We start from the raw sequence: 26085 nt of genomic DNA, 5'->3' as shown, positions 1-26085 counted from the left end.
CTGCTTAAAAAAAATCCTAAATTTTTGAACCACCTCAGCTTGTGACCAAATACCTAAGCCCATCCAGTCAGAGATTTTTCCAGGTTTCTGATACTCTGCTGGCTTCCTTGACTCATATCTGTCTCCATAACTTTGGGTTCATTTAGATGAGAACATAAGAACAGCCATACTGGGTCAAATCAAAGGTCCATTCAGCCCAGTATCCTGTCTACTGACAATGGCCAATGCCAAATGCCCCAGAGGGAGTAAACCTAAACAGGTTGATCTAAGTTATCTCTCTTTGCATCCATCTCTACCTCTGACAACAGAGGCTAGGGACACCATTCCTTATCATCTGGCTAATAGCCATTATGGACTTCACACCATGCTTTATCTGGCTCCACTGGGTCCCTCACAAACTGGACACAGTTCCTGGGTTTTTGTTTTTAGTATAGCTTATGTACATACGCCACGAACTGAGCATTTGAGCTTGTTCCAGAATCTGGGATGAGCCTATGTTATGAAAACTGAAATGCTCAAAATAGCACATGCATGTGAATGGACACAGGGTGCTAAAATTAAATTAAATCAGGAGTTCTCAAACTGGGGGTCACGAGCTGTCGGCCTCCACCTCAAACCCCGCTTTGCCTCAACATTTATAATAGTGTTAAATACATTAAAAAAAAGTGTTTTTAATTTATAAGGGGGGGGGTGTCGCAGAGGTTTGCTATGTGAAAGGGGTCACCGGTATAAAAGTTTGAGAACCACTGAATTAACCCCTTTGAAGCCTCAGGGAATGCAGTGAGGGGGCGGGGTCTCCCTTGGTAGGGTTAGGAAGGATATTGCTCTTCTCATGTGATCCCTCCCCCAGTGGCTAATTTTATGAAGCTAGCCTCCCCTGACATGAATCTCCCTATGGCACTGAAATTAAATATAAACTATAATTTAGCATTTGAGAAGTGAAAGGGATGCTAGCCCTAATGGAAAAAGCTAACAACTTGGCTATTCTGCAAGCCTCAAACTGCTGAATGAGCTTTAGGGTAGGGAAGGCTGTGCCTCCCAAACAGCCTGGCCCTGCCCCCATCCGACCCCCACCCACTTCCAGCCCCCCGACTGCCTGCCCACCTCAGAATCCCTGACCCATCCTGCTCCTTGTCCCCTCACCGTCCCTCTGAGACCCAACCCCCAACCATCACCCCGGGACCCCACCCCTGCTCCCTGTCCCCTAACTGCCCCAACCCCTATTCCCCCCCGCTGAGTCCTGACAGACCCCCAGAATGCCCACAATCCAACCCCCCATTCCCTGTCCCCTGGGACTCCCTGCCCCTTAGCCAACCCCCCCCCCAGGCCCTGGTCCCTTACCCCCGGCTCCCCCCTCACCCGGAGCCTCAGCACATCCAGCAGCGTCCCTCGACAGCAGCAGCATGGCTCCGGCGGGGCCCCTGAGCTCCACCCCACTCAGATCTGCGTGGTAAGGGGGCGGGGCTGTGAGCTCCAAGCTGAGCGAAGGGAGCTCAGGCCCCATTGGAGCTCGCAGCATCGCCCCCTTACCACGCAGCTCTGAGTGGGGCAGAGCTCAGGAGCCACGACGGAGCCAGGCTGCAGCAGTATTCTGGGATGCTGCTGGATGCGCTGAGGCTCCAGGAGAGGGATGGGGGCAGGCCAGGGCCCGGGACGGAGCCTCAGTCATTCTCCTGTGGGCCCCGGTGGAGCCCGGGGCAAATTGCCCCACTTGCCCCCTCCTCTGGGTGGCCCTGGATTGTGAGGCTTGATGACAGGGAGGCTAATATAACTGAACCCTGGACCTGCTTTCAGCAATTGTTGATAACTCTTGACAATTATGTTCTCACCACAGGGTTTTGTACTTTACCTATTGAAATTGGCTAGTCTATTTCCTTAATGAGGCAGTCTGCAGCCTGAAGGCTGTGATTTATTCTGCTTCCCAAATAGTTTAATTCTGCACTGGTTACTGTTGTCTGAAATATCGATCTCTCGACGAGTAATACTAATTAGAGCAAGAGCCACAGTGACTGTTATAGTTAAGGTTACATGACTATTACCTTCTGTGTCCCATTGTTGTTCATACATTTCTGAACTGTCCCCTTTCTGGATTAAATTTTCCATTCTTGGTCTCTGCCAAAAATCCATTATGTTGGGAAGTCTGAGCCAAAATGGTTCATCTGTTTGGAGCACAAAGATTTCCTGGTGAGAAATAGGGCTGTAAAATGTGTGATGCACTCTTCCGGTTATAAAAAAAACTCATCCCTTTTTCTGAACAGCCCTGAAACTAAAGTTGATAATTCAGCATGGAAACAGGCCTCTCTGAGGAGCAGTGTCTTCCTTTGTTCCAAAGGAAATTCGTTTTGAGTCTAATTTTAAGCCTTTGAAAATCATATATTGGGCAATTATGGTAGGTACTTTTATTGAGCTAATAAACTGTTCACCTAAGGAAAAATCCATCGTACCAGTATGGGATACAAAGTTAGCTGAGTAGGAAAAGTCTAGTTTAATATTTTACAGTAGGGATACTCAGGCTGGGGAAAGGACTCCACGCCTTAAAAGCTGAGGAAGGGCTCCTGGTGTTTCATAAGGTGTGCAGGGGTTTAGGGAAGGCCCAGTGTACATTGTAAATGCAAAGCCCAAAATAAGGCTTCAGTGATGCTGTAGGTGGGTTCTCTGCACAGGGATGAATTTCTCCCTCAGAACAAATGACTTGTTTGTTGGAGTCTAGAGGCATTGAGTGAATTTCGAGTGGGGTGGCACTGGTGTAACTCTGGCCACATCTACACTATGGGATAAAATCAAATTTGCTAAAATCGGTTTTATAAAACTGATATTATAATTTCGATTTCATGCGGCCACACTAGGCACAGGAATTCGGCATTGTGCGTCCATGCTCTGAGGCTAACGTCGATTTCTGAAGTGTTGCATTGTGGGTAGCACTTCCGTAGCTATCCCATAGTTCCCGCAGTCTCCCTCGCCCCTTGGAATTCAGGGTTGAATCTTAATTGTCGCAGAGGGTTCTGGGTAAATGTCGTCAGTCATTCCTTCCTCCGGGAAAACATCAGCTGACAATCCTTTCGCGCCGTTTTTCCCTGGATTGCCCTGGCAGACGCCATAGCACGGCAACCATGGAGCCCATTCAGCTTTTTTTTTTTCCGGCACCGTATGTGTACTGGATGCCGGGGACAAAGGCGATACTCCAGCGCTACACAGCAGCATTCATTTGCTTTTGCATGATAGCAGAGATGGTTACCAGTCGTTCTGTACCGTCTACTGCCGGAGTAAATTGGCAATGAGATGACGGTTATCTCTTCCCCTCTGTGCTTCCACTGCTATCATGAGCGCCCCTGGCTGAGATCAGCCGGGGGCGCAAAAGCAAAATTGATTGGACTCATTGGACTGAGTAATCCTCCCTTATGGTTTCTAAAAAGTCAGTCCCATGCTAGAATAAAGGGGCAAGTGTATTAGGAGCAGTGTAAAGCCAGCTGCTACCGTTTCATCATTACACATAGGGGGGTGGCCCCTGCAAAACCACCCGTGCTTCCACTCCTCACCGGCACCTCCCTGGGTTTCAATAGCCGGGCATGTCCCCCCGGCCCATTGTGTCATGAAGTTAAAGAAGCGAGAAATAGAAAGCCGGGAGGAACTAGGTTAGTTGACGATAGGAAATTGAAAGGAGTCGAAGAGACAGCATCCGGGGCTAAAGACAGTCACAGGCAATACAGATCTTTTCTTTAACAGGAAAGAGGGAGTGGTGAGCCCCCAGTTGCTATGATGGAGAGATTGCTTAAATTAGACTGTTCATTCCTATCTCTGGGAGATACACAGGAATCATTCCCGCTCATGATCATTGAGCAATTATCAGGCATGGGGGTTCATGAGGAGTGTTACCTGTCCTACTGCATCGTTCTACTACCGGGAGGGGAGAGAGGCGTTTGAATAGTGCTCTTCAACTGCTGTAGCATCGGTTCTTACTCAGACACATTAATTAACATGAGGTTGACACTTGAAAGAAGTCAGAATGATTTCTTTCACCTTTTCTTTCAATGGTTGAAGGGAGTGGGGGTGGACTGAGGAGCTATTCCCGAGCACGCACCAGAACACGTGATTTGAAACTAACGATTGGGAGCTTCAGCGAGAATGCAAGATAACTTTTCAGAACTGCTGTGACTGTGGGATAGCTGGAGTCGTACTATCCCTATCCCCTCTGCAATGAGGTCCAGATTATCAGGCAGCGTTACGCTGTCAGTCGCGCTGTGTAGTCTGAGGGTTTTATTCGATACGCTTTGGATTCGTTTTTAACGGAGACTCTGTCTCAAGATTCTGTCTCCCAGAGTATCAGCGAATCATCAGAGTCGATCAGGTTATCAGATTCTCTCGTAACGTCCATGCTTGGGCGTCTTTTGGATTGATAGATCTTGATCGCGCACCCCTTTGCTATAGACAGTTCCCACGATCTGGCAAAACCAGAAAGTTAAGTAAAGTTTCGTCGAGGACTTTTCCTGTTTTACCTGCCGCCTAGGCACTCCGAGTTTCAATGCTGTCCATGACTGTGTCAGTGTGTGAGCTGTGGGATACGTCCCGAATTGAGCCATAACGTTCGATTTCGTCACACTAACCGTCGAATCGATATGTTATATTGAATTAGCGCTACTCCTCTGTCGAGGTGGAGTACAGAAATCGATTTAAAGAGCCCTTTATATCGACATAAAGGGCGTTGTAGTGTGGACGGGTACAGCATTAAATCGATTTAACGCTCTTTAAATCGATTTAAACGCGTAGTGTAGACCAGGTCTAAGAGCAGAAATAGGAATAGCAGGCCTCAATTCAGATAAGCACTTAACCGCATGCTTAAGTGCTTTGCAGTGTGAGTACCCTAACACTAATGAGTTACATACTCAAAGTGGTAGAGGTCTGAGGAGATGCAAGGGCAGATGGCAGCTTTCAGAATTGCCTGAAATACAAAGTGACAGTGTCAGTCAGCATGTTTCTGGTACAGTAGTATTAGAAGCTATTGAACATCTTAAATTGGGAAAGCTTCCTAAGGTAGATGCAGGATGGTCTTCTGGAAGAATGTAAGGGTCCTTATTTAGTAGATTTCTATAGGCTAGATTGTACCACCTTTGCATGAGTGCCCCAGGGAGGGGAGGAAGAGTGACAGAAGCATTTCATCTCCCCAGACCCTGTGCCCCCCTTTGAAGGACCATGTACCTGGGGAGCAGCCATGGTGGGTTGCCGCGGTATAAAGGTTTTATTGGCCTGTCAGTGCATTATCGGGTTATCCCAAATGTTTTGTGCAGGTCCCCCAAAAACTATTTCCTCATGCTCTGACAGACTCAGCTCCCCATATCACTCATCTGTGGCTCTGACTCTATAAACGTTCCTACCATTTGCCTTAACATCCTTAACCCCTGCTCTCCCAACACTTCAGTCCTGACATCCCCAGGGGATGTTTCACCCATACCCCAAACCATTGAGGCCTTAGCTCTCTGAGTTGCCTCAGGCACCAGCTCTCACTAACAATTGCTTCAAAGTTCCAATTGCTTGGTTCCTCCTACACTCCACTCCTCTCAATGCCTCCCCCCCCCCCCCCGCTGCAGTTTACCTTTTTAAGTTGTGCAAGGGCTGGTGATGTAGTGGTATTTATGATAAGACAATCAGATATTCTGGTACTATGGCTAGGGAGCTCCAATACCACAATGACAGGTGAGATAGACAGGCAGGCATCGAGCGTGTGAAAATGGGCTTAGAAGGGAGTTATGGAAACCTGCACAGCTTCACCTCACAAAAGGCCAAGGTGGAAAGTGTGCATCGTCTGCATGCCCATCAACTACAAAAGGCTTTTAACCTCCTGGAGGCTGAATGCTTCCCAGCGCTCCCTGGGTGTACGCTGGCTCCTTGACTCCATTACTATGGGCTATGCCCTGCATGAATAGAGACTTGATCTAAAATATGATCATCTCTCTGTGAAGAAATTATCAGTGTGTATCTGATACACTGCTAAGCTAAAAGCCAGTTTTTCTGATCAGGTACCTGCTATCAGCTTGACTAACCTATATTGGCATTCATTTGCTGACATTAGAAAACATTAGGTAGAATCCACACAAATTCTGTATATATATAACTGCAAACAGCATATATCTAGTAATTCTGTTAAGTGTAAGCTGTCAGGGTTGCTCCTATAATGATGTCAACTCCTGACTTGAAGTGAAATGTAATAATTTGTGTAACTCCCTTGTACCTACATAATCAGTTCAGTCTGGTTTTGAACTTAGTCTATTCCCAGTTGACATGCTTGTGATCCTTTTGCACCCTTCGGCTCTTGGCAAAAATCCTGACAAACAAGGTTAAATTAAAAAAAAGAGATTCAAAATACCAGAGGCAACAGATTTCCAAGACTTGATCTGCCAGAAAAGAAAGAAATGTTTCTTTTTCAAGTAGAACAAAGGACAAAGTGAAGTCACTTTAGCAATGCTAACTTAATGCTCTCTAGAGTAAAAACCAACACTGACAAACTGGGAGATCACATGCAGAAGTATTGAGTCTTTGACAGGCTCCTTTTTGCTAGTAAAATCAGAATAGGATGAAGAGGGCTCTGAGCTTGAAGGAAAGAGAGGTATGTGCCATTTACCGTAACTACCTGCAGCAATTAGCCACCTCTGATTAGTCGGTATGTGTATCTCTTGGATATTGTTGAGAAATAATAATCCCTCTAAGCTTAATGCAATGTATTTGATCAGAAACTCCTACAATTTATTTCAAAGTTTACTGATATCACTAAAAAGATGGCTCATTGGGAGATCAAATATCAACGTTCATATGTCAAAGCTAATTTTGTGCTGTGACAGGCATAGAATTCACAGCACTTGAAAATGAAATTTCTGTCTGCAGAGCAAATGATAACCTCAGCAGGGGCAACACAAGCCAAGAGTATCATTCGGTGTCGGGCAAGAAGCGCAGTTGCCCCTCCTTGACTTTTTCATAGATCTTTGTGATCCACTTTCTGCTCCCCCCTCTGGCTTTATAGGGTATAATATAATCACATACAATATACTATATAGGCTGATACAACTTTGCCTAGCCAATGTGCCTCAGCTCTGATCTAGGATGAGAGGGTAGGTCATGCCCCTATGCCCATTCAGTCTGTTTGCTTAGACTGCTGTCACATGACAGTGTGGAATTAGTCTAGTGCCATTGAGACACCATATGCAAACTACAAGGATGACCCACCATAAGCAAGCAGACCCTTTGATCTTGCAAGGGAATAGTAACTATATTGTAGCATATTATTTACACAAGAAAACCTTTACACAATTCTTAAAATCCCAAAAACTAACACATAACTGAATTGACACAATATTAACTAACACAGTTTTCTCCCCTCTCCTCCCCCCTCTAACACTTCAAAGGACATTAGCATGAACCATCATGTAAAACGGTTCCACTAAAATAGGTGACTGGGGACAGGCTGGCCATGTTTGCATTTACTAAATATCTGCTTGATTTTGTTATATCGCCATTCAGATCTTGCTGGTGAGCATTTGAGTCCTTGTCTCATCACTCTTGCAAACAGAAACTTTAAGAACAAACAACTAAGCATATTGGCCAAACTAGCAAACTGTCATGTGCCTCTAGACTTGTCAAAATATTCCTGCAGCCTCAATGAAACTATCATTTAAAACAAGTTTGGTAATTAGAGACCCACCTTGCACATCAGATAATGTTTTCCCATCCATTTCCAAAAGGAGTATCAACTAAAAATATATTCCATGGTCCCAGTTCTGCAATTGGGTCTGCACATAGAAACCTTTGCATCTGTCACAGAGTTCCATAAAGGTGGAAGGGCCTGCCTCTTTGGATCTGATTGTAGGACTAGGGCCTATATTTGTGAGCATGTTTGGGCATTATGAAGAATTGCTGTAGGCCCTGATTCGCCAGTTCATCTTTATTCAACAAAGCAGTTAAGCACATACTTAACTTCATGACTAACTTCATATAATTAAGCGCTTCTTTGAATAAGGATGGCTTTAAGCATTTGCCTAAATATTTTCCTGAACTGGGACCATAATGAAGATGATGAAGTTTTAAAAAAATTTGAAATTGTATCGCTAAATTCCCACTCATCACTTAGAAAATCTAGGATTGAAATCTGTAGCACCTGCTTTTAATATCCTAGGACATTTCATTCATTGGAAACACAGTGGTAGTACAGTGTGTTGCAGAATACAACATTTTTGGTCATTCATTTTTTTCCTTCTGTTGAAATGCTTAAAGTTATAGATCGTAAAGCAGAAGAGATCCTTATAAAATTTTGTTCTCGTTAAACATTTATTGATGGTTAAAGACCTGTGCAGGAACTCTGAATTTGTTAATCATACATTATGAAAGTACTCCAAACATTTAGGCAAAGGCATTTTACGATGAAGAAGGGTACAATGTATTGTAAACTCTGTGTACCATCTCTTTTATTGTAGAGGATAAATCAGATTTGATATAGTCAATGCAAAACTGAACAAAAAAAAACAAAAAAATCTTGGTTTATATGCTCAATTTTCTGTCCCTTTACAGATGCCAAGTTTTGCTGTTATTTTTTCTAAGCAATATAGCATGCTATTAAATCACTAATGTATGTAAAAAGTAAACCATTGTCTTAGAAAACACTACAAAGCCCAAGGCATCAGAAGGTAAAGATGATGATTCTAAGGCTGTTCCTATCTCTCTACATAACTCAAGTGGAGACATTTAGGACTTAAAGGTCATTGTCACTGAGGGTCTGGCTTTACTTCATACATCACCAGACAGCATATGGGATTCTTGGATGATTGTAAAACTAGACAGTGAAGATATTACTGTAGTGCGGCTCGGCCGCAGTTTGTCCCTCAGGGGGGCTGTGGGGTATCCCACCGCCTCGCTACCAATAGTCTTAAGCCCGGCCCTAGATAAGGGCAGGGCAACAAACACTGAGCCAGTACACTCAGGCCCTCAGGCAGGGCTGAGCAGCAATGGTCTCAAGCCCAGCCCTAGGTCAGGGCGGGGCAACAAACACTGAGTCAGTATGCTCAGGCCCTCTGGCAGGGCTGAGCAGCAATAGTAGGCTTCGCCCTCCTCAGGCCAGGGAAAGGGGGAGTCTGCCACTCTTGGAGGGGTTGCAGGGGGGATGCAGGCCCTCCCACTCCACTGCGTCCCAGCCCGGGGCCCTAGCAACAGCAGAAACTCACTGCTGTCAGTGGGGATCCTGGCCTCAACACACTGACATTGGCTCTGGCAGTGCTGCAGCCAGACTGGGGTCAGCTGCCCCCGGGCTACTTCCACTCTCCCGCTCGTCGGGTACCTGAGTCCTCGTATCAGAGGGGTAGCCGTGTTAGTCTGGATCTGTAAAAGCAGCAGAGAATCCTGTGGCACCTTATAGACTAACAGACGTTTTGGAGCGTGAGCTTTCGAGGGTGAATACCCACTTCGTCAGATGCAGACACACCTGCGTCTGACGAAGTGGGTATTCACCCACGAAAGCTCACGCTCCAAAACGTCTGTTAGTCTATAAGGTGCCACAGGATTTTCTATTGAGTCCTCGTAGCTTCACCAGCAGTCTCAACCACCATTGGCTCCTCTGGGTAAGTGTACGAGGGTGGGCTCAGCGGCTCCTCAGGGTAGCGGGCCAGAGGCAGGCTCGGCTGGCCAGGTTTGAGCTCCAGCTGGCAGCGGCCGCAGACATCTGGTCCTGGCAGTGGCTGGGCTCCTACTGAGCTCTGCAGGTCAGCTTTTATACTTCCGGGTCTGCGCCGTGACCTCTGAGGGGCGGGCGCAGGACCCGGCGGCTCAGCCCACAGCGGGGTTGGGGGAGGTTTGTTCCTCAGCAGGGCTGTGGGATATCCCACCGCCTGGCTACAGTTACAAATCAGATACAAAGAGGATGGAATTCTGCTATGTTGATCTAGAAGAGAGTACAGAAGGTCATAACATTTTTGCATCAGTATCATTAATAGAGAGGATTTGTTATAAAACAAAGCTAGTATTAAAAGCTTCCATCTGGTGAGGCTTAAAAAAACACACACACAATAACCTGCAATCTTGTGACTCTGAGAGAGAGAGAGAGTGTGTGTGTGTGTGTGTGTGTGTGTGTGTGTGTGTGTGTGTGCACGCACACACGTGCATTCACTGTGGCTAGAATGATGTTTATAATCTTTGGTGCCTCAGGACAGTGTCTCCAGATGTAGTCAGGAGATTAACTTGGAAGAAAATCAGAATAATTCAAAGATCACTTTCATCACTTCAGAAGTTATCCAAGAGGAAATACAGTCTTTAAAATAACCGTGTCTGGATGGAAAACATAATTTCAAGATGTTTGAGTAGATTTCCCCTGTCAAGTATTAAACCCCAGCTTTATTCAGTAAGGGAAGGAGTTTCACTGAAGCCAACAGACCTTATCATTATAAGGCTTTGCCATCAGCCATCAAGATTCTGCATGGAACTAATATCAGGTCCCTACAGAAAGTTGAAAGTTTTAGTGTTACTCAGAAAAATGAGAGTGCTGAGTCAGATTCATCCAAAAAATCCAATGAAGTTATAACTATATCCTGTTCTGAATAAGCACTGAAGTAAAAGGCCAAGGTATTTATAGCAAGTAGACTCTGAGCCTGAAGGTTAGGAAGTTTATTAGGAAATGGCTATTATTGAATTAACAGGAAACAAGTTGCAGCTGTTGTTTTCATATTCAGATGTGTTTGTTTTCTCAACCCTCTCACTCAGGATCCAGTTCTGCATTGAGGGCCTAATTCATGGTTCCGGTTGAGCTGTGCTCAGCAATTAGGGTTGCCAGACATCTGGTTTTCGACTGGAATGGCTGGTCGAAAAGGGACCCTGGCAGGTCCAGTCAGCACCGGGCTGTTAAAGGTCTGGTTGGTGGTGCTGCGGATCTAAGGCAGGTTGGGCTCTACCTATCTTGGCATCAGACTGTACCCCAGAAGTGGCCAGCAGGTCTGGCTCCTAAGCGAGAGGGCCACGGGGATCCATGTGCAGTCCCTGCCCTGAGCACCAGCTCTGCACTCACCTTGGCTGGGAACAGTGACCAGTGGGAGCTGGGTGGCGGTGCCTGCAGGCAAGAGCAATGCACTCAGGGCCAGTTCCAGGCACCAGCTCAGCAAGCAGGTGCTTGGGGTGGCTAAGGGGAAGGGGCGGCATGTCAGGCTCTTCAGCAGCAATTCGGCGGCAGGTCCCTCAATCCCTCTCGGAGGGAAGGACCTGCTGCTGAACTGCCGCCGAAGAAGAAAGTGGCACGGTGGAGCTGCTACAGATCATGATCGCAGCTTTTTTTTTCTTTCTGCTGCTTAGGGCGGCAAAAACCCTGGAGCCGATCCTGAGTGCATGGAGCCTCCTGGCTCACATGGCTTGGAGCCACACCTGCTGGCTGCTTCCAGGATGCAGTCTGGTGCCAGGATAGGCAAGGCGCCTGCCTTAGCCCCACTGCGCCACTGCCCAGGAGCTGCCAGAGGTAAGCCCACACCCCAGCCTTGAGCCCCAGCCCCCTGTCCCAGCCCTGAGTCCTCCCAAAACCCAGAGCCCCCTCCTACACCCAACCCCCCTTCCTCAACCTGCAGCCCCCTCCTGGACTCCAAATCCTTTAGCCCCACCCCCCAGCCTAGAGCCCCCTCCTTCACCCCAAACCCCTCATCCCTGACCCCACTCCAGAGCCTGCATCCCCAGCCAGAGTCCTCATCCCCATCCCACAGCCCAACTCTCTGCTCCAGGCCAGAGCCTCCTCCTGCACCCTGAACCTCTCATTTCTGGCCCCATTCCAGAGCCTGCATCCCTAGTTAGAGCCCTTACCCACTCCCGCATCGTAAAACCTTGCCCCAGCCCAGTGAAAGTGAATGAGGGTGGGGGAGAGCAAGCCACAGAGGCAAGGGGAATGTGGCGGGGAAGGGGGTGGGGCCTCAGGGAAGGGGTGGGGCTAGGGTGTTCAGTTTTGTGTGATTAGAAAGTTGGCAACCCTATCAGCAATGGACCAGAGATAGGAACAAATGTGCCTTTATGGTTTGATCCTTGATACAATTTGGGTAGCCTCATTGTCCCATGGGCCCAAGAGACAGTTTAGTAGTTGGGGATAACAAGAGAGTGGTAGTGTAGAGGCCACACAAGTCTTCCAACTATGCTAGTGGCTGTGAGATAGAGTGGTATAGACATGACATATAGGACACGAAGGACCAAGAATCTGGCCCAATTTGTATAAGTTCTTCTGCTCTGGCTATTGTCCTCAGAATTCCATATGCCTATGCCCACAGTAATAAACATGATCACCTCAGCTTCTGATCCACTCTGCACCCAAACCCCAGTCTTAGCAATCTCCCCCTTCTCCAGGCTTTTCTGATTTCTCCCCTTGCTAAGTTTAATTCTCTGTAATGTTGTTAAGACTGCACATCTTAAATCAACTCACAAACAGATGTTTGTGCAGAATTCAGAAGCCTATTTGTTAAGCAATGTATCTCAATGTGAGTACACAACACCAACACCTGTTAATTTCAAGGTGTGCTTTAATGTGTTGATTCTGGCCTATAAAGCCTGAAGTGATTTGGGACCTCACAACCTGAGTGACTGGCCTCTCTCCCTGTGTGATGCGGCTGTGATTAGCAGAGACTCCCAAGGTAGAAGTCCCTTAGTTTGAAAGAAAGGTGATTATTTGTAGGGCAAACGACATGAAGTCCTGTTAACCTTAGAATTCACTTCCACAGGAAGGCTGAAATAACCCGGATTTGTTGATCTTCCAGGCACACTATGAAACCTATGTCTTTGGGCAAGCATTTGGGAAGAGTTAAGCTTTGAACAACATGATGATAAAAATGCCTGTGGCCAATCTATGCAAGCACTCCCACCATTGCTAGCAGTGATGAGTCTGACTGCCTAAAGCTTTAGGAAAGCCTGTTGTAAACAAGGATATTGAGGGCTATTTCCAAATAAACATTTTGAAATAGCTTCCACTACCAGTCTGGCTATAAAGCTGTTGGGAAAAAAAGGTTGCAAAAACAATGTTTTATAGGAAATAGGAAACATTTTTCTCTACCACTTTTCTCATATTCAGAAAATGCTGAACTGTTTCTGCTCATACTTTCCTTTAAAAAGGGGGTGGGAGGCTAATGGTCAAAGATAAAGACTTGGAAATTTCAGCCCGGAAGTATCGAGTTTCAGAAAGTTATGACTGACTGAAAACAGTGACAATATGTTAAAAACATGTTGAAGTACTTACGCAAGAAGTTGGAACTGCTTTGACTTGCAGCTGTGCTGGTCTACCATATGCCTTTGTACAGGAATAATATGTGCTATAGGTATTGAAAATCCTAATGAAAATTTTATAATATATGCCCAGGCATCAGTTTTTTTTCTTATTTTCAAAGTACTAAAAGCATTTTAGACAGTAATCACTCATCCAGAATCTTTTCTTTTTAATCAAATTGTTTAAATGGTACATGAGAGCAAAATAAAACAAAAAATATCCTTGACTGTATTTTTTATATTTTTAAATAGATAATTTTAGCTATTTTCCCCAGTAGTGTGAAACTATATGTGCTAAATTGTAGCTAGGAATGTTCTTTTTTTAAAGACTAGTTATAATCAAGGGCTTCTAATGATAATGATTAATCAGCCGTATAGTAACTACAATTTATAAGCATGAGAACCACCGAAATAATGAATATGTTCATAGTATGTATGTAAAGGAAGAACTATATCGTTAAATCTTATGTTTCCTTTGGGACTCTCATATTATATAACAAAACAGAACTTTCCATTAAATGCATTACAAAAGCTATTTCTTCCTGGTGAATTAATTCTCCATAGCTACTTTCCAAATTCACTTCTGCACAAACACAGCCGTTCACTGCCATGAAAAGAACACCATTCTGGAAATTCCCATTTCTGTGGCTTCTGCCTTCAGTACAACTATATCATTACTATAATCTTTTCAAAGTCCTAGCCTTCTTTGGCATGTGCTCCCCACTAACATCTCATAATACAAACTGCATTGCAATTATAGTTCTTATCTAGAAAGAAAGTGTGATGGTATATGTAAAATTAGCACTACAATTAATAAAAATATTTGAAAGTTTTCACAAATACCCCCAAATATTAATATTAAGCTAAAGATGGGAGGAATTGTGGGGTGAGATTTCCTTGCCTTTGGAGGAGTGGATCCTTCCGTCAAATCAACCATGTCTGGAATTACTTCTGTCTTCTGGGAAATCCACTAGTTCTTAAGGAAAGAATGTTGCACAGAGGTGCTTGTGATCAGCTACTACTAGTCTCCATTCCACCTATTGGGCACCTACATCTCTCCCTTAAAACCTGCAGAACCCTGGGTGCATAGTGTTTACACAAAAGAGAACCTGTGGGCTCCCAGAAAAAAGAGAGCACATCACAACTCCTTTCCTCTTCCATGATGTGGTCTTGCCTTCCACAAGGATTTCGGCTTTATTGCTTCTGCATGCACAGTGCAGCAGAGGGCAGCACTGGACTCCATCCTTGGCACATTTGAGGTGGGGTGCTGTAATTTGCTGTAGCTGCATATATGCTTGCTGAGCACCCCTCAGAGCTCTGCTGTGGATACCAGGCTATTCAATTAAATCCTTCTCTGCTCTTCTGGAGCCCCTACTGGAATTTGCATACAAACAGACTAAAACACTGGAACAGCTGCCTCTACATGGATCCTTCATCTGGAGGAGCTAGAGTATTCTCCATAAATTAGCATTTGCGAATGGTGCAAAGAATTAGAACAAAGAGTATTCATTATACTCTGATCTTATTTTTGTCAGGGGAGCAGTGTCCTAGTGATCCAATGGAAGAACTGTGTCTCTAGGCCCCAAGATTCTAGAATATTGAGTACACTTAGGGTTGCCAGGCGTCCCTCACTCTCCCCCTCCCCCAGCCTGGATCCCTCTCCTGCGCCCTCTGGACCCACCCCAGAGCCCATACACATAGCTGGAGCCTTCACTGCCACCCCCTACCCCACATCCTAACCCCCTTCCCCAGGCTGGTGAAAATGAGTGAGTGAGTGAGTGAGGGTGGGGGATGCAGTGAGCAGGGAAAGGAGCAGGGCAGGAGGCAGGGAAAGGGTGTTCGGTTTTCTGACAATAGAAAGTTGGCAAACCTAAGTACACTGCAGCTTTGGAAAACTTTATAATCTGCATCCTGGTTAATAAGTTAAGAATGAATGTTGAAAGCTAACACATCTGAGTCACACTGGATACAGTTTTATTTACTTTTGAACACAGCTGAAGTGCTCAGTTGCAAGTTCAGGGCCTGCTCCAACTTCCATTGAAATCAATGGGAGAATTTCTTAGAAATTGGGTCAGGCCCTTACCATTAAAAAAGGTTTACATTACTTCTGAAATGTGCAATGATGCTAGCACTGATATAACAAGGAGATGGAATTGCAGTACACACAGAAAAGTTATTCTGATCCATTTGTCCTCTGCAGGTACAACTAAAACAGGATTTGATTTGCTAAAGACAGCAGTTTTATATTAGTATATTTATAGTTTTTAACGTATGGTAGAGGGTGAACCTGGTTTCCCCTAGTGGAAACTATGGCATAAATATGAATGATCTTTTAATGTGGGAGTTATTGACTTGACTTCATACATAAGGGAATCCAAATCAGTGGAGTTACCTTAGCAGTGATTTGGCCCAAATTCTTTAATATAAGAGGAATATTTGTTGTTAGTGTCCCAGTGTATAAACTTTTGAACTATAGTATGTGTTCTTAGAGCCTGTATTAGCCCTTCAGCAGAACCAGGTGTATAATGCATAGCTACCCTGTTCATACTGATATTGTCTAACCCTATATGGTTTAGGAACACTATTTCAACTCTGTTATTAATATTTTATTTTATGTCAAACTGACATAGTTTAAATGGCTTCCAGCAGAGCACTGCTTTTACATTTCTGTTGTGTGTTTTCTCCTTCGTTGTTCAGACCTGGGAGTTTAATTCAGAATGATTGAAGTATTTGTACAAGTCAAATACCAGGAAAAAGGAATAAAACATCAATCAGGAAGCTATCTGAACAGGGAATTCACTTCAAACAGAAATTTCACTCCCAGTTATAAAATGAAAGTTTTTTATATACATCTTTTTTCTACTTCACACTGCATTAGCTGTCACCAACAAGAGCTTGGCTTGTTGTTCCAGTGCCAGCATTTAAAGTGGGTTTTAAAGTTTGTTCTCCATCCCTGAATAAACACCATACATACAGATCCTTTAATAAGATTAGATTTTTTTTAAATGCAATAAGGAGATGTCACCATGGAGATCAGTCCACACTAAAACCATTCAAATTGCCAACTTGTCTCCTCTAATTCAGGATGACTGTTCTTCTGGAAAAGTAAAAGTGTGGGGGTGTATGACTGTGTCCATGTGCACATGTAACTGTAATTACAAGAAGGATTATTAGAAGCAATCAGAAAACAAGATTTGGGAAGATCCAAAAAATCATTCATGCCGTTAAGAATGTCATTATGAATTGCAATCACTAAAAGAAAAATCCCACCCCAACTTCTACTGTCATAAATATCCTCCCATCCTTAGGCAGCAGATCCCATGCAGAAGGGAGAGGGCTGATTTGGGGTGATGATGTAAAGCATGCACCCACTAGATGGCTCCCACAGGGCAAGGGCAGGTGGGGGCTTTGCATAATTAGGCCAGGAGACTGGTGTCTCGTCTATGGATCCTGTAATCCTCCTCCCCTACTAGGGCTGTGTTAGGGGCAAGCAAGAATACTTTTTCCGTAAGGCTGAAGAATATTCTGCAGAGTGGCTCCTGGCAGGATTGGGAAGGAAGATGTCTTTCCTCTCACCACTTTCCCCCTGTGTCTTTTTGCAGGGCCCAGACCAGCTGCTTATGCTGGGTTCTACGAAGATTTGGCTTTAAACACCTAGTCATGCAGCCTCTTCTCATGTGAATAACGACTAGAGCATCAGACAACTAGTGAGGAATGAAATGTGCATGTGTTAATTCTCAGAATAAGCTACTGTACAATGCATTTCTATTCATGGGAATGAATGAGGTTCTATTGTGAATTACAAATACCAGGTAAAATGAGGTAAGCAGTGTAAACGCTATGTGTGTGATCCTGCCAAGTGTCTCAGCAAGATGCAGCAATCTCATTTCTTGTCAAGATTCATGAAACTGCAAGTCCCATTGAAAGAGGCACTCGGCATGTTGCAGAGACAAGTCCATAACATGTGGTAGAAAATTTATTTATTGTTTTCAGTCACAATACATGCAATCCCCATAATAGCAGTAATCAATTCAGATGTACAAGGAAGTTTAGCTTTTGGTTTACCTTAGCCACTTGCAGAGTGCAAGTTGTCCCTTTCCTGATACAGATTTCTAATTAAACATGTGACCTATCAGTCTATTTCATCCTCAGTGCCAAACCTGTTATCTGCAGAGCCCTGCTATGCACTTTCACCTTCATCAAGAGAGGTAAGCATTTCTTTCATAGACTTTCTTGATCTTGAATCAATTAAATCAGTGACAGTTTTCTCACCATCTTGAATAGGAACAGGATGGCCCTTTGATCTCCACTGGTTCCTTCCCTCCCCCACATCTTTTCATCCTCCCTCAACTGTTCCCAGTACTGATCGTCCCCATTTTCCTTCACAATGTGTTCTTTCTGTCTCTCTCTCTCATCCTACTGCTTCCTTTGCTTGCAAATCATGTTAAACTTCTTTGCTTAAGACTGCTTACATTTTGCTTGTCTATCATATTAAAAACTCTTCTGTCTCATCCCACACTCTGTTCCTGTGTGAGAAAAAGTGACTGAATGTTGGGCACAATTCTGTAAGGTGGGGAGCACCTCTTACAAAACGCAGAGGACACTCAACTCCCATCAAAGTATATGGGAGTTAAGAATGTTCTGTGCCTCCCAGGATCAAGCCTATTATTTCTGATGACTGTCTTATTGCTATCCCTAACTCAAGGCAGTGGTTGAGGTTGGTTCTTAGGCCACATTAATATTATTTCATTCAAGGGATAGGGGGCATGGGTCAGCATTCATGTCACACTCCCTGTCAGTACCCAGCCTGGGGAAGCTGATGATCCAACCAGCAGACCAAATTTGATGATGAATCGTGATCACATGGCACCTGAGGAAAGTTGAGCATATGCAAGAAGATTCAAGAGATGGAAGAAAAAATGCAAAAATGGAACCCATGAGGTAACAGCAGAAGTTTGAAAGCCCTACTCACGGGCAGATTCTTGACATACAGAAAACACCTCTGTAATTCTGAGCTTGTTTTAGATCAGTGGTTCTCAAACTGTGAGTCGGGACCCCAAAGTGGGCCATTTTAATGGAGTCGTCAGGGCTGGCTTAGACTTACTGAAGTCCGGGGCTGAACCCTGAGCCTCACTGCCCAGGGACAAAGCTGAAGCCCGAGGGCTTCAGCCCTGGGCAACAGGGCTCAGATTACAGGCCCCCTGCCTGGGGCTGAAGCCCTTGGGTTTTGGCTTTGGCAGTCCCTGCACTCGGGCTTTGGCCCCCCCACCTGAGGCGATGGGGCTCAGGCAGGCTCAGGTTTCAGTCCTCCCTCCTGGGGTCATGTAATAATTTTTGTTGTCAGAAGGGGATCGCGGGGCAATGAAGTTTGAAAACCTCTATTTTAAATATTGTGCAGTAAATAGATGTGCATAAATATATAAAAGACTGCCTTTTCCACCAGCTATATGGCATTGAGTGTGATATTTATCTTCTAATAGTTGATTTGTACTTTCAACTTCCTTACAAAACTTGATGTGGCTGGAAATAACCCTCCTGAAAAATATAGTGCTAAACTAATGATTGTCAAGTGGTCATGTTTAATAACATTGAGTAATTGTTTCATTTTCAACATAGATACAATTAACAAGACACCAGGAGAATATTTGAGGGTATCTTCAGATGACTGCATTATTAATTGTATTCCTCTGGATGTGAAATCAAGAAACATTAAGGGTAAGATGACAAGGAGATGAAATGGGTGACTATGACAAACATTTATTCTTTAAAAATAGACAGAAGTTCAACAACTTTTGCTCAGTCTTATCATTTCATATTAGTGTACACTCATCAAAACAAAGCAATACAGTGCCAGCATTTGATGACACTGCTCTCTCTTAGTTCAAAGATGTGGAAAAAAGAATTCTAGGTTCCCAAGCAACAGCATGTTAAATGGAATTGTTATTAAAAGCAGCTATACAGTGATTGAATATCACAGTGATTTACAAGCCATACAGTGAGACATACAAGCTCTCAAGTAGTGAGATCGAACAATAATAGAAACCAATTACTCATAGCAGCCAAAGAAGTGTGCCGTTTATGAAAATACAACATGGTATATTATATTAACCAGATTCACTCTTGCATAAGTGGATTCAACACCAACTGAAGCTGAGTCCACTTACAAAGGGCTGGATTTGGTCCAAAGTCTGTACCAAAGTCTGACCAAAGATTTGGTCCAAAGTCTACAATACAATGAAAATGTAGGACCTGATTCTTCAAACACTTACTACAGAGCACAGATGCTTACTACCATGAGTAGTCTCATTGTCTTCAGGCCCTATTTTGGTATGATGGTTTTCAGACAAACTGTATCCCTAAATTTCTTTCAAATATTAGATGATATCAGAGGTAGAAGTTCAGACAAGGGAAAAGAGAGATGTTTTCACATGAATTAAAGTATCAGTACAGGTGGAGAGTCAATGAGGTTGAGAAATATTAGACAGGTATTCTAGCTAGGAGTAGTGTCATATGAGTAGGGTCCCTCCCTGCCTCGTCCCCCACTCACTCCTCTCCACCCTCTCCGTCCCATCCGCTGGAGCCCCTAGAGCCCCTCCTGCTTGCTGCCGGAGGAGCCCCAGCTGAACAGCCCTGGGCCACCTGCCAGCCTCAGGGCCAGCTCACCTCCCTGCCAGCCTCAGTGCCTGCCTGCTCGCCGTTCCCATCGTCAGGTCACCTGCTGGCCCCAGCTGCCTGCTGGCCTCCAGTTGGAGCTGAGCTCCTGCTAGCTTGGGGGAGAGGATGGGGCCAGGGCCTGGGTTAGGGGAGGTTTATTATACCTGCCGTCCATGCATTCCAGCTACTGATGAATCACATGTCCTTCAGTGAATACAATCCATGAAGGAATAATGCCTGAATCATGCAGTGGTATTTGTTCCTGCAACCATGTTGCTTTGAAGTACCGCACTGAGCTGGTAAAGATCATAAAAATACAGACTTCTCTTCACAAGTCGGGTGGAGGGGTCAACATAATTAAAGTCAGTGACTCTGAAGCTGAGGGGGAGGGGGTCTAACTCCCCACCCCCAGCCCCCTGACCACTGCCAACTGCTGTCAAATGAAGCTCATCAAAGCTATATTTAGAGTTATGCAGGAGCAGACATTAATCTCATCTTTAGTTTCCCAGAATTTGCAAAGCAATTTACTTCAGATGCTGATGCCCACATACCCATCATCCTGTCCCTGCTGAAGAAAACACAGAGAGGTTTGTTGCTTGTATATGTCAGATGGTGTCACACAAAGACCTGGAGAAAATATGGAGCAGCAAGAATGAAAACTACTAGTGAAGGAATAATTAAAACAGAAACATTGCTGCCGGTGCTTTGGGAGGCTCTTAATGATTGTTCATACTGATTACAAAAACCACATCAGATTTCAATATGATGAAACACTCGTGGGTTTAACACTGAGCACAATTGTGTACTAGCCCGTGGGGTGAACTGTATGATGCAAAAGGCTCTTTCCATCCCTGTCAGTTATGACCATATGTTAAACATGATGGGATCAACAAGCAAAATATATGGGAAACTATAGTGTCATTACGGATTTATTAATTTACTATTATTATTTATACATTATCCAAAACAAACAAGACACTTTATTATACATTTTGAAAGGACATGGCACGTTCCCTAAAAAGCTAGATCAGGCAATGCAGCAAGGAAGACAAAAACAAAAGTAGTAGGTGCGAGGCTAGAGGAAGGACCTGTGAAGACTTTATGTAGTAATCATTTGGCAAAAATGATCAGAAGATGATTAGCCCATATCATCCCATCGATTTTTCTTTTTTTAGATGAACTCTTTATTGAGTTATGTTATGTAACTAATTTCTAAGCAAAATACAGTGGGGAGTTCTGATTTTTTTTTAAATGACATGAAATGACCCATTATCACTATTTATTATTTGCTCTGCATTATATAAAACATAAAGACATCCCTGCTGTGAAGAGCTTACAATCTAAAAGACAGACACAGAAGAGACAAGATGCATGGAAAGCCCAGGACTGTGATCTAAGTTAGGTGCTTGTTTTGGGAACAACTCCCTTCCCCTGTCCAATGAGGAAAAAAATGGGATCCATATTGTCCCTCCCCCTTTATCCATAACATTCATTAATGCTGCAGAAATTGTGTGCACTGGCATCAAAGGGAGAATATTCAGGTATGTTTTGTGTCTACTTTTCCTATTAGTGTAAAAAGAAAAATTGTCAACTGAAGAATGTTTTAAAAACTTTCAAAGTATATCCAGCTGTCTGGGTACAAAAGAAAGGAGGAAGGAGAGAGTTGCTATTTCCTCACAGTCTCTGTCAACATGACATGAAAAATGCTGCAAGAAACCACTGGAATGCAAAGAAAACCTTCCGCTTGCAACATTTTTAGTCTATAATACCTTGCCAACAGTTGTCCCAAGTGTTTTACAAACATTGGTTGTATCAGCTGATAGCAGAAAATAAGTCTTTAGCTCAGCTGAGGCTGATCTGGTGCACTGTAGAATGATTTCTCCCCAGTGTGGACAGGAAGTTGCAAGCACGAAAGCTGTACAAATGTACTGCCTCAGATTTAAGAATTACCGCCAATACTATTTCCAACAAGAGCAGTGAGGATTATGGGAAAAGTGCTTCAGAAGTCCCAGAATGCACAGATACAACAGTGACGGCAAGAGAAAGTGCGTGAGAAAAATCACTTTTTGTATTAAAAGAAAATTCAGATTTTAAAAAATGGGTTTCCACACTAGCAGGTGTTGAATACATTTCCAAGGGCACTGTGCATGTGCAAAGGTGTTTTAACCTACTCAAGCTACTATGATAAGATTTGAAATAGTTCAGACCTTTGTTATATAACACTTGCGAAATAAATGAAAAAACAAGCCTTTCTGTAAACAAGACTAGTTCTTTGGTCCAGATTTTGTTCTTTGAACATAGATAAGCATATTCAATTGTATAACTTACAGATTTTGATGGCTGTTTCTTTTCCAGAGATTGTATGTGGTAACAGATGTTATTTTCTTATGACCCACACAATAGGTTTAATTCCACTTTGTCATAAATTCCACTCTTAAAAAATAAAGGGAAAAATGTTTTCTAAAATCTATATTATACCACAAGATAATGGCTGTGTGCACAAACATACCTATCTATACATAGATATGTGCATGTGTAACCTATGCCTGCTTGGTGTGGCACTCTGTTCCCCTCTAGTGGCACCTAGCTTAGCTAGAGATTGGTGAATCTGCTACAGCCTTAAATTACAGGGATGCTGGAATAATTTCTATAGTGGGGGCACTGAGAACCTGTATATGATGGAAACCACTTCAAGCCAGGGGGTGCGGCATATCCCCTAGTTGCAGCACCTATGCTTACTTAAGAGCCAGCTAACTTTTTAGCTCGTGCAGTAGAGGCTCACACACTAAGCTGCAGAGGTCCTAGGTTCAGTCCTGTACGCAGATGAACAGGGTCTATTGGTGTTACACATGCATGTGTATGTGTGCACATACATACAAACTAGCACCCCTACCCAGAATAGACTTACATTCATTCTTAATTTTCTGCGCTCTGAATATTCCCATTGAAGGCAGTAAGTCTATGCAGGATTGGGGTCATGGATTAGAACCTTGATAAACTGCATACTTCGTAATTACTACCAAAACTGGTGGTTTATCCACTTATTAGTAAATATTTAATAGGAGACTGCTGTTATGAGAGCTAGATGTCCACATTTTTACAAGATTTTCTACAGTACCTTTACTTAGAGTGTAAGCTCTCCAAGGCAAGGACTGTCTTTCTGTAATGTATTTGTTCAGTGCCCACCAGAGTGAGGCCCCGATCCATGATTCGGATCCCTTGGGAATATCACAACATAAATAATTCATATTTGAATATTATGAAGTGTTATAAAATCAACAATGTCAAAATAAATATAGAATACATTTTGTGATGCACTCTTAATTTTTGTTGTTTATTCATTTACACCTCTTTATTTTAAGCATGTACTTAAGTGCTTGCCTGAATTGGTACTGATTTAGTCACATGTTTAAGTATACCAGGGCTTTTCGGTTAAACCTCTGAGGTGGTGAACTCCTCTTCAGAAGTGCTGAGTGTACTAATCTTCCATGTACTTCAGTGGGATTTGAGGGCACACTTCACCTTGCAGGGTCAAGCCATTAATTGCTCATTTGCAAAATTCAATCAGTTATTCACAATAGGAAACCTTATCATAACTTAAAAGTGTTGAAGTTATAGAATCTGTATATGTGCATAAATATATTCACACACAAGTAGAATCTTGCTGATCTGCACTATTTTATACAGTTAAGCTGACACACTGTCTCCAAGATATCTGTTTTCCATTTCCAATACTAAGCAACTGGGATTTGGCAGGCAGTCTCTTTTTCCACACAAAGCTGTAACAGTTTGAATATAATAAATAAACAAACCAGAATATATTATCTGAAACCTGTTATGGGCTGCTGCCTGTCTATAAAAAAGAAACATATATGTGAAACTAAACAGTGAGCCAAGAGGAACAAAAAATGGAGATTGGAGTAGGCAAAAATGCTCAGCCAAGACTATTAAACTAAGAAGCATTCAGTGAACTAGGCAAATACCAGCACCACCATCTGTTCATACATGTATGACTGTTTCACATATGTGTAGATGCTGTAGGTGCTTTCTTCTTTTTTGGTTTGGGCGTGTGACAGCCTGGTGAAAGGTGGCAGCTCAACTGACTGTTGGAAATAGTTAAGGGTGCAGGCAGCTCTCACCCCTGATCTTGTCATGCAAAATGTATTCTTTCTTTATCCGAGGCAAGGGGGACACAAATTTCACAGCAGCACAGGAAGAATAAACTGCAAGGTGGAAATTACAAACTGAGGGGGCAGATGATTAGCTGCTTTTCCTCATCCCCCTCCGGCCAGGAAGAGTTCTTTGTTATGTTTATAACATTGATTAGATAGGCGTGGATTTGTGACTGTGGACTGGAGAAAGGCTGCTGCTGTCATCATTTTGGTGGATGGGCTATGAATGAAAGCTGAATATCAATGCATTGAGCAAAGGAAGGGTAGAGCCTTTCCCATTTACGTGCATGTTTATCGGGGTCAGGGATTAGTTCTGTAGGGTTTTTCTCATTCTCTCCTGATGGTTGCAGCAAGCTGGAGGGTTCGGATGACACTGGGGAAGGAATTGATCATTTATTGCCTATACTTTGGATTTTCTTTCCCCTCGGTGGTTCTGGTTATTATGTGAAATAATTTGGAACAGAATTTCTCCCTACTGCAGAGAGACAGAGGCAGCAGGAAATAGCTCAGATTTGCAGCCTTGGGTGTTGTGCGCAGCAACAGCCTGATTTATTTTTCGGACAGGTTGGGGAGCAGAAGGGGAGAAAATGAAGAACACCGATGCGTTTTTTGGAGATGCAATCAAGGCTCAGTGGATTTAAAGTGGCTCTCTCTCAGAAGAGGTGGCCAGCTGTCCGGGCAACGACTGATGGGCGGGCGATTGTTTTACAGTGCCTGCCCTTGCTTCCTTGCCATCGTGCTGTTTCGTGCAAAAAGGGGAGGAAACTGCCCATCATGTCTTAATGTTCAGCGGGGCGTGGCGCGCCTCTTCTCCCAGCCCCGTTCTATGGCAGGCGGCAGCCCGCTTCCTTATTTTTAAAGTTGGTATTTTCTGCTTCTCAGAAGTGGGAGCAGGGGCACAGCTACCCTGATACCTTCCAGCTGTGCCCCACACCGCATTGTTATCAAGGCAGGGCGCGTTTTCCCCGGCGCTAGTGTCAGCTTTTGCCCAGCCCTTGGCGTGGTGCTAGCGCTGCAGCAGGGAGCTCGTTGCTGCTCTCCGGGCGGGCGCGTGTCCCTGGCGGCTCGCCGTGCAGCAGGGGGCGGGCCGGGGGCAGGCTGCCATGGGAGAGAGCATGTCCAAGCGACTGAAGCTGCAGCTGGGGGGCGAGGCGGAGATGGAAGAGCGGGCGTTCAGCAACCCCTACCCGGACTACCAGCTCCACGGAGCCGCCGCCGCCGCCGCCTCCTCGAGCCCAAGCGAGGCCGCGGAGACCCAGCGAGACCCCGCGCCCTGCCCAGGCGGGGAAGAGACTAAGTCCTGCCCCTTCGGCCCGGACGGGAAGGTGAGCGAGCGCGCGCGCGCTGGGCCCGGGGGGCCGCCTTCTCCTAGCATTCGAGAACGCCGGGCTGCCCTCCAGCGTTCTAGAACCCTGCCGGGCTCTGGAACGTTCAGCCTCCCCCCACCCCGCTGGGGGGCCGGCGGCGAGCGGGGCGCTCTGCTGGAGCTGCTTGTTGCCCCAGGTGGCCGGGCTGGGGGCAGCGGCCGGAGGGAGGGAAGGCGCGTGGTCACATGGGGTGCAGCAGGGTGATTATTGACAGAGATTAGGGTGGCTCCAACATTTCCCCCTACACGCCACCCCCACCACCAGTGGCTCTCATCCGCCTTGCCAGGGCCTCCTCCCACAGCACTAGGTGCTCCTCCATTGCATGCCAACCATGTGCCATTCTGTACCCTGCACTCGCCATCTGCCACGTTCCTCCAGCCCCGCGCTTACTTACCCTACCCTACCCCATTATGCTCCCACCTGCTCTGCCACACTCTCATAGCACCGACTGCTCTCAGCCCACACACAGCACATTACACCCGTCTGCTCCCTGCACACTGTCATTGATATGTATTTTACAGCAGTGCTCGAAGCCCCCCCATAGGCCATCCTACAAACCCACAGGCCCTCTCCCTGGCCCCTATACCCCCACCTTACCTGCAGTAGCCTGAGACACCCCATTTCCTAGTAGAGTGGCCATTCACACA

At 44.8% G+C, this 26085-nt stretch overlaps 2 protein-coding genes across 4 annotated transcripts in view; both read left to right on the top strand.

Moving 5' to 3' along the window:
* The window catches only part of EGFR (epidermal growth factor receptor), a 516130-nt gene that overhangs the window by 287568 nt on the left and 202477 nt on the right, over positions 1-26085 (top strand). The gene's annotated exons all lie outside the window — the stretch shown is intronic.
* Positions 24553-26085, top strand: part of LANCL2 (LanC like glutathione S-transferase 2) — a 55694-nt gene continuing 54161 nt past the window's right edge. For all 3 annotated transcript variants that reach the window (XR_012655249.1, XR_012655248.1, XM_032793481.2), the window contains exon 1: positions 24553-25396. Coding sequence is in view for 1 of the 3 variants with exons in the window: in XM_032793481.2 (XP_032649372.1) it covers positions 25175-25396 (222 nt within the window). In the remaining 2 variants the exon portion in view is untranslated. The remainder of the gene's footprint in view (positions 25397-26085) is intronic.

Source organism: Chelonoidis abingdonii, chromosome 2 (genome assembly GCF_003597395.2).
Source record: "Chelonoidis abingdonii isolate Lonesome George chromosome 2, CheloAbing_2.0, whole genome shotgun sequence".
Lineage (NCBI taxonomy): Eukaryota > Metazoa > Chordata > Testudines > Testudinidae > Chelonoidis > Chelonoidis abingdonii.
This window is presented reverse-complemented; position numbering and strand designations above follow the sequence as displayed.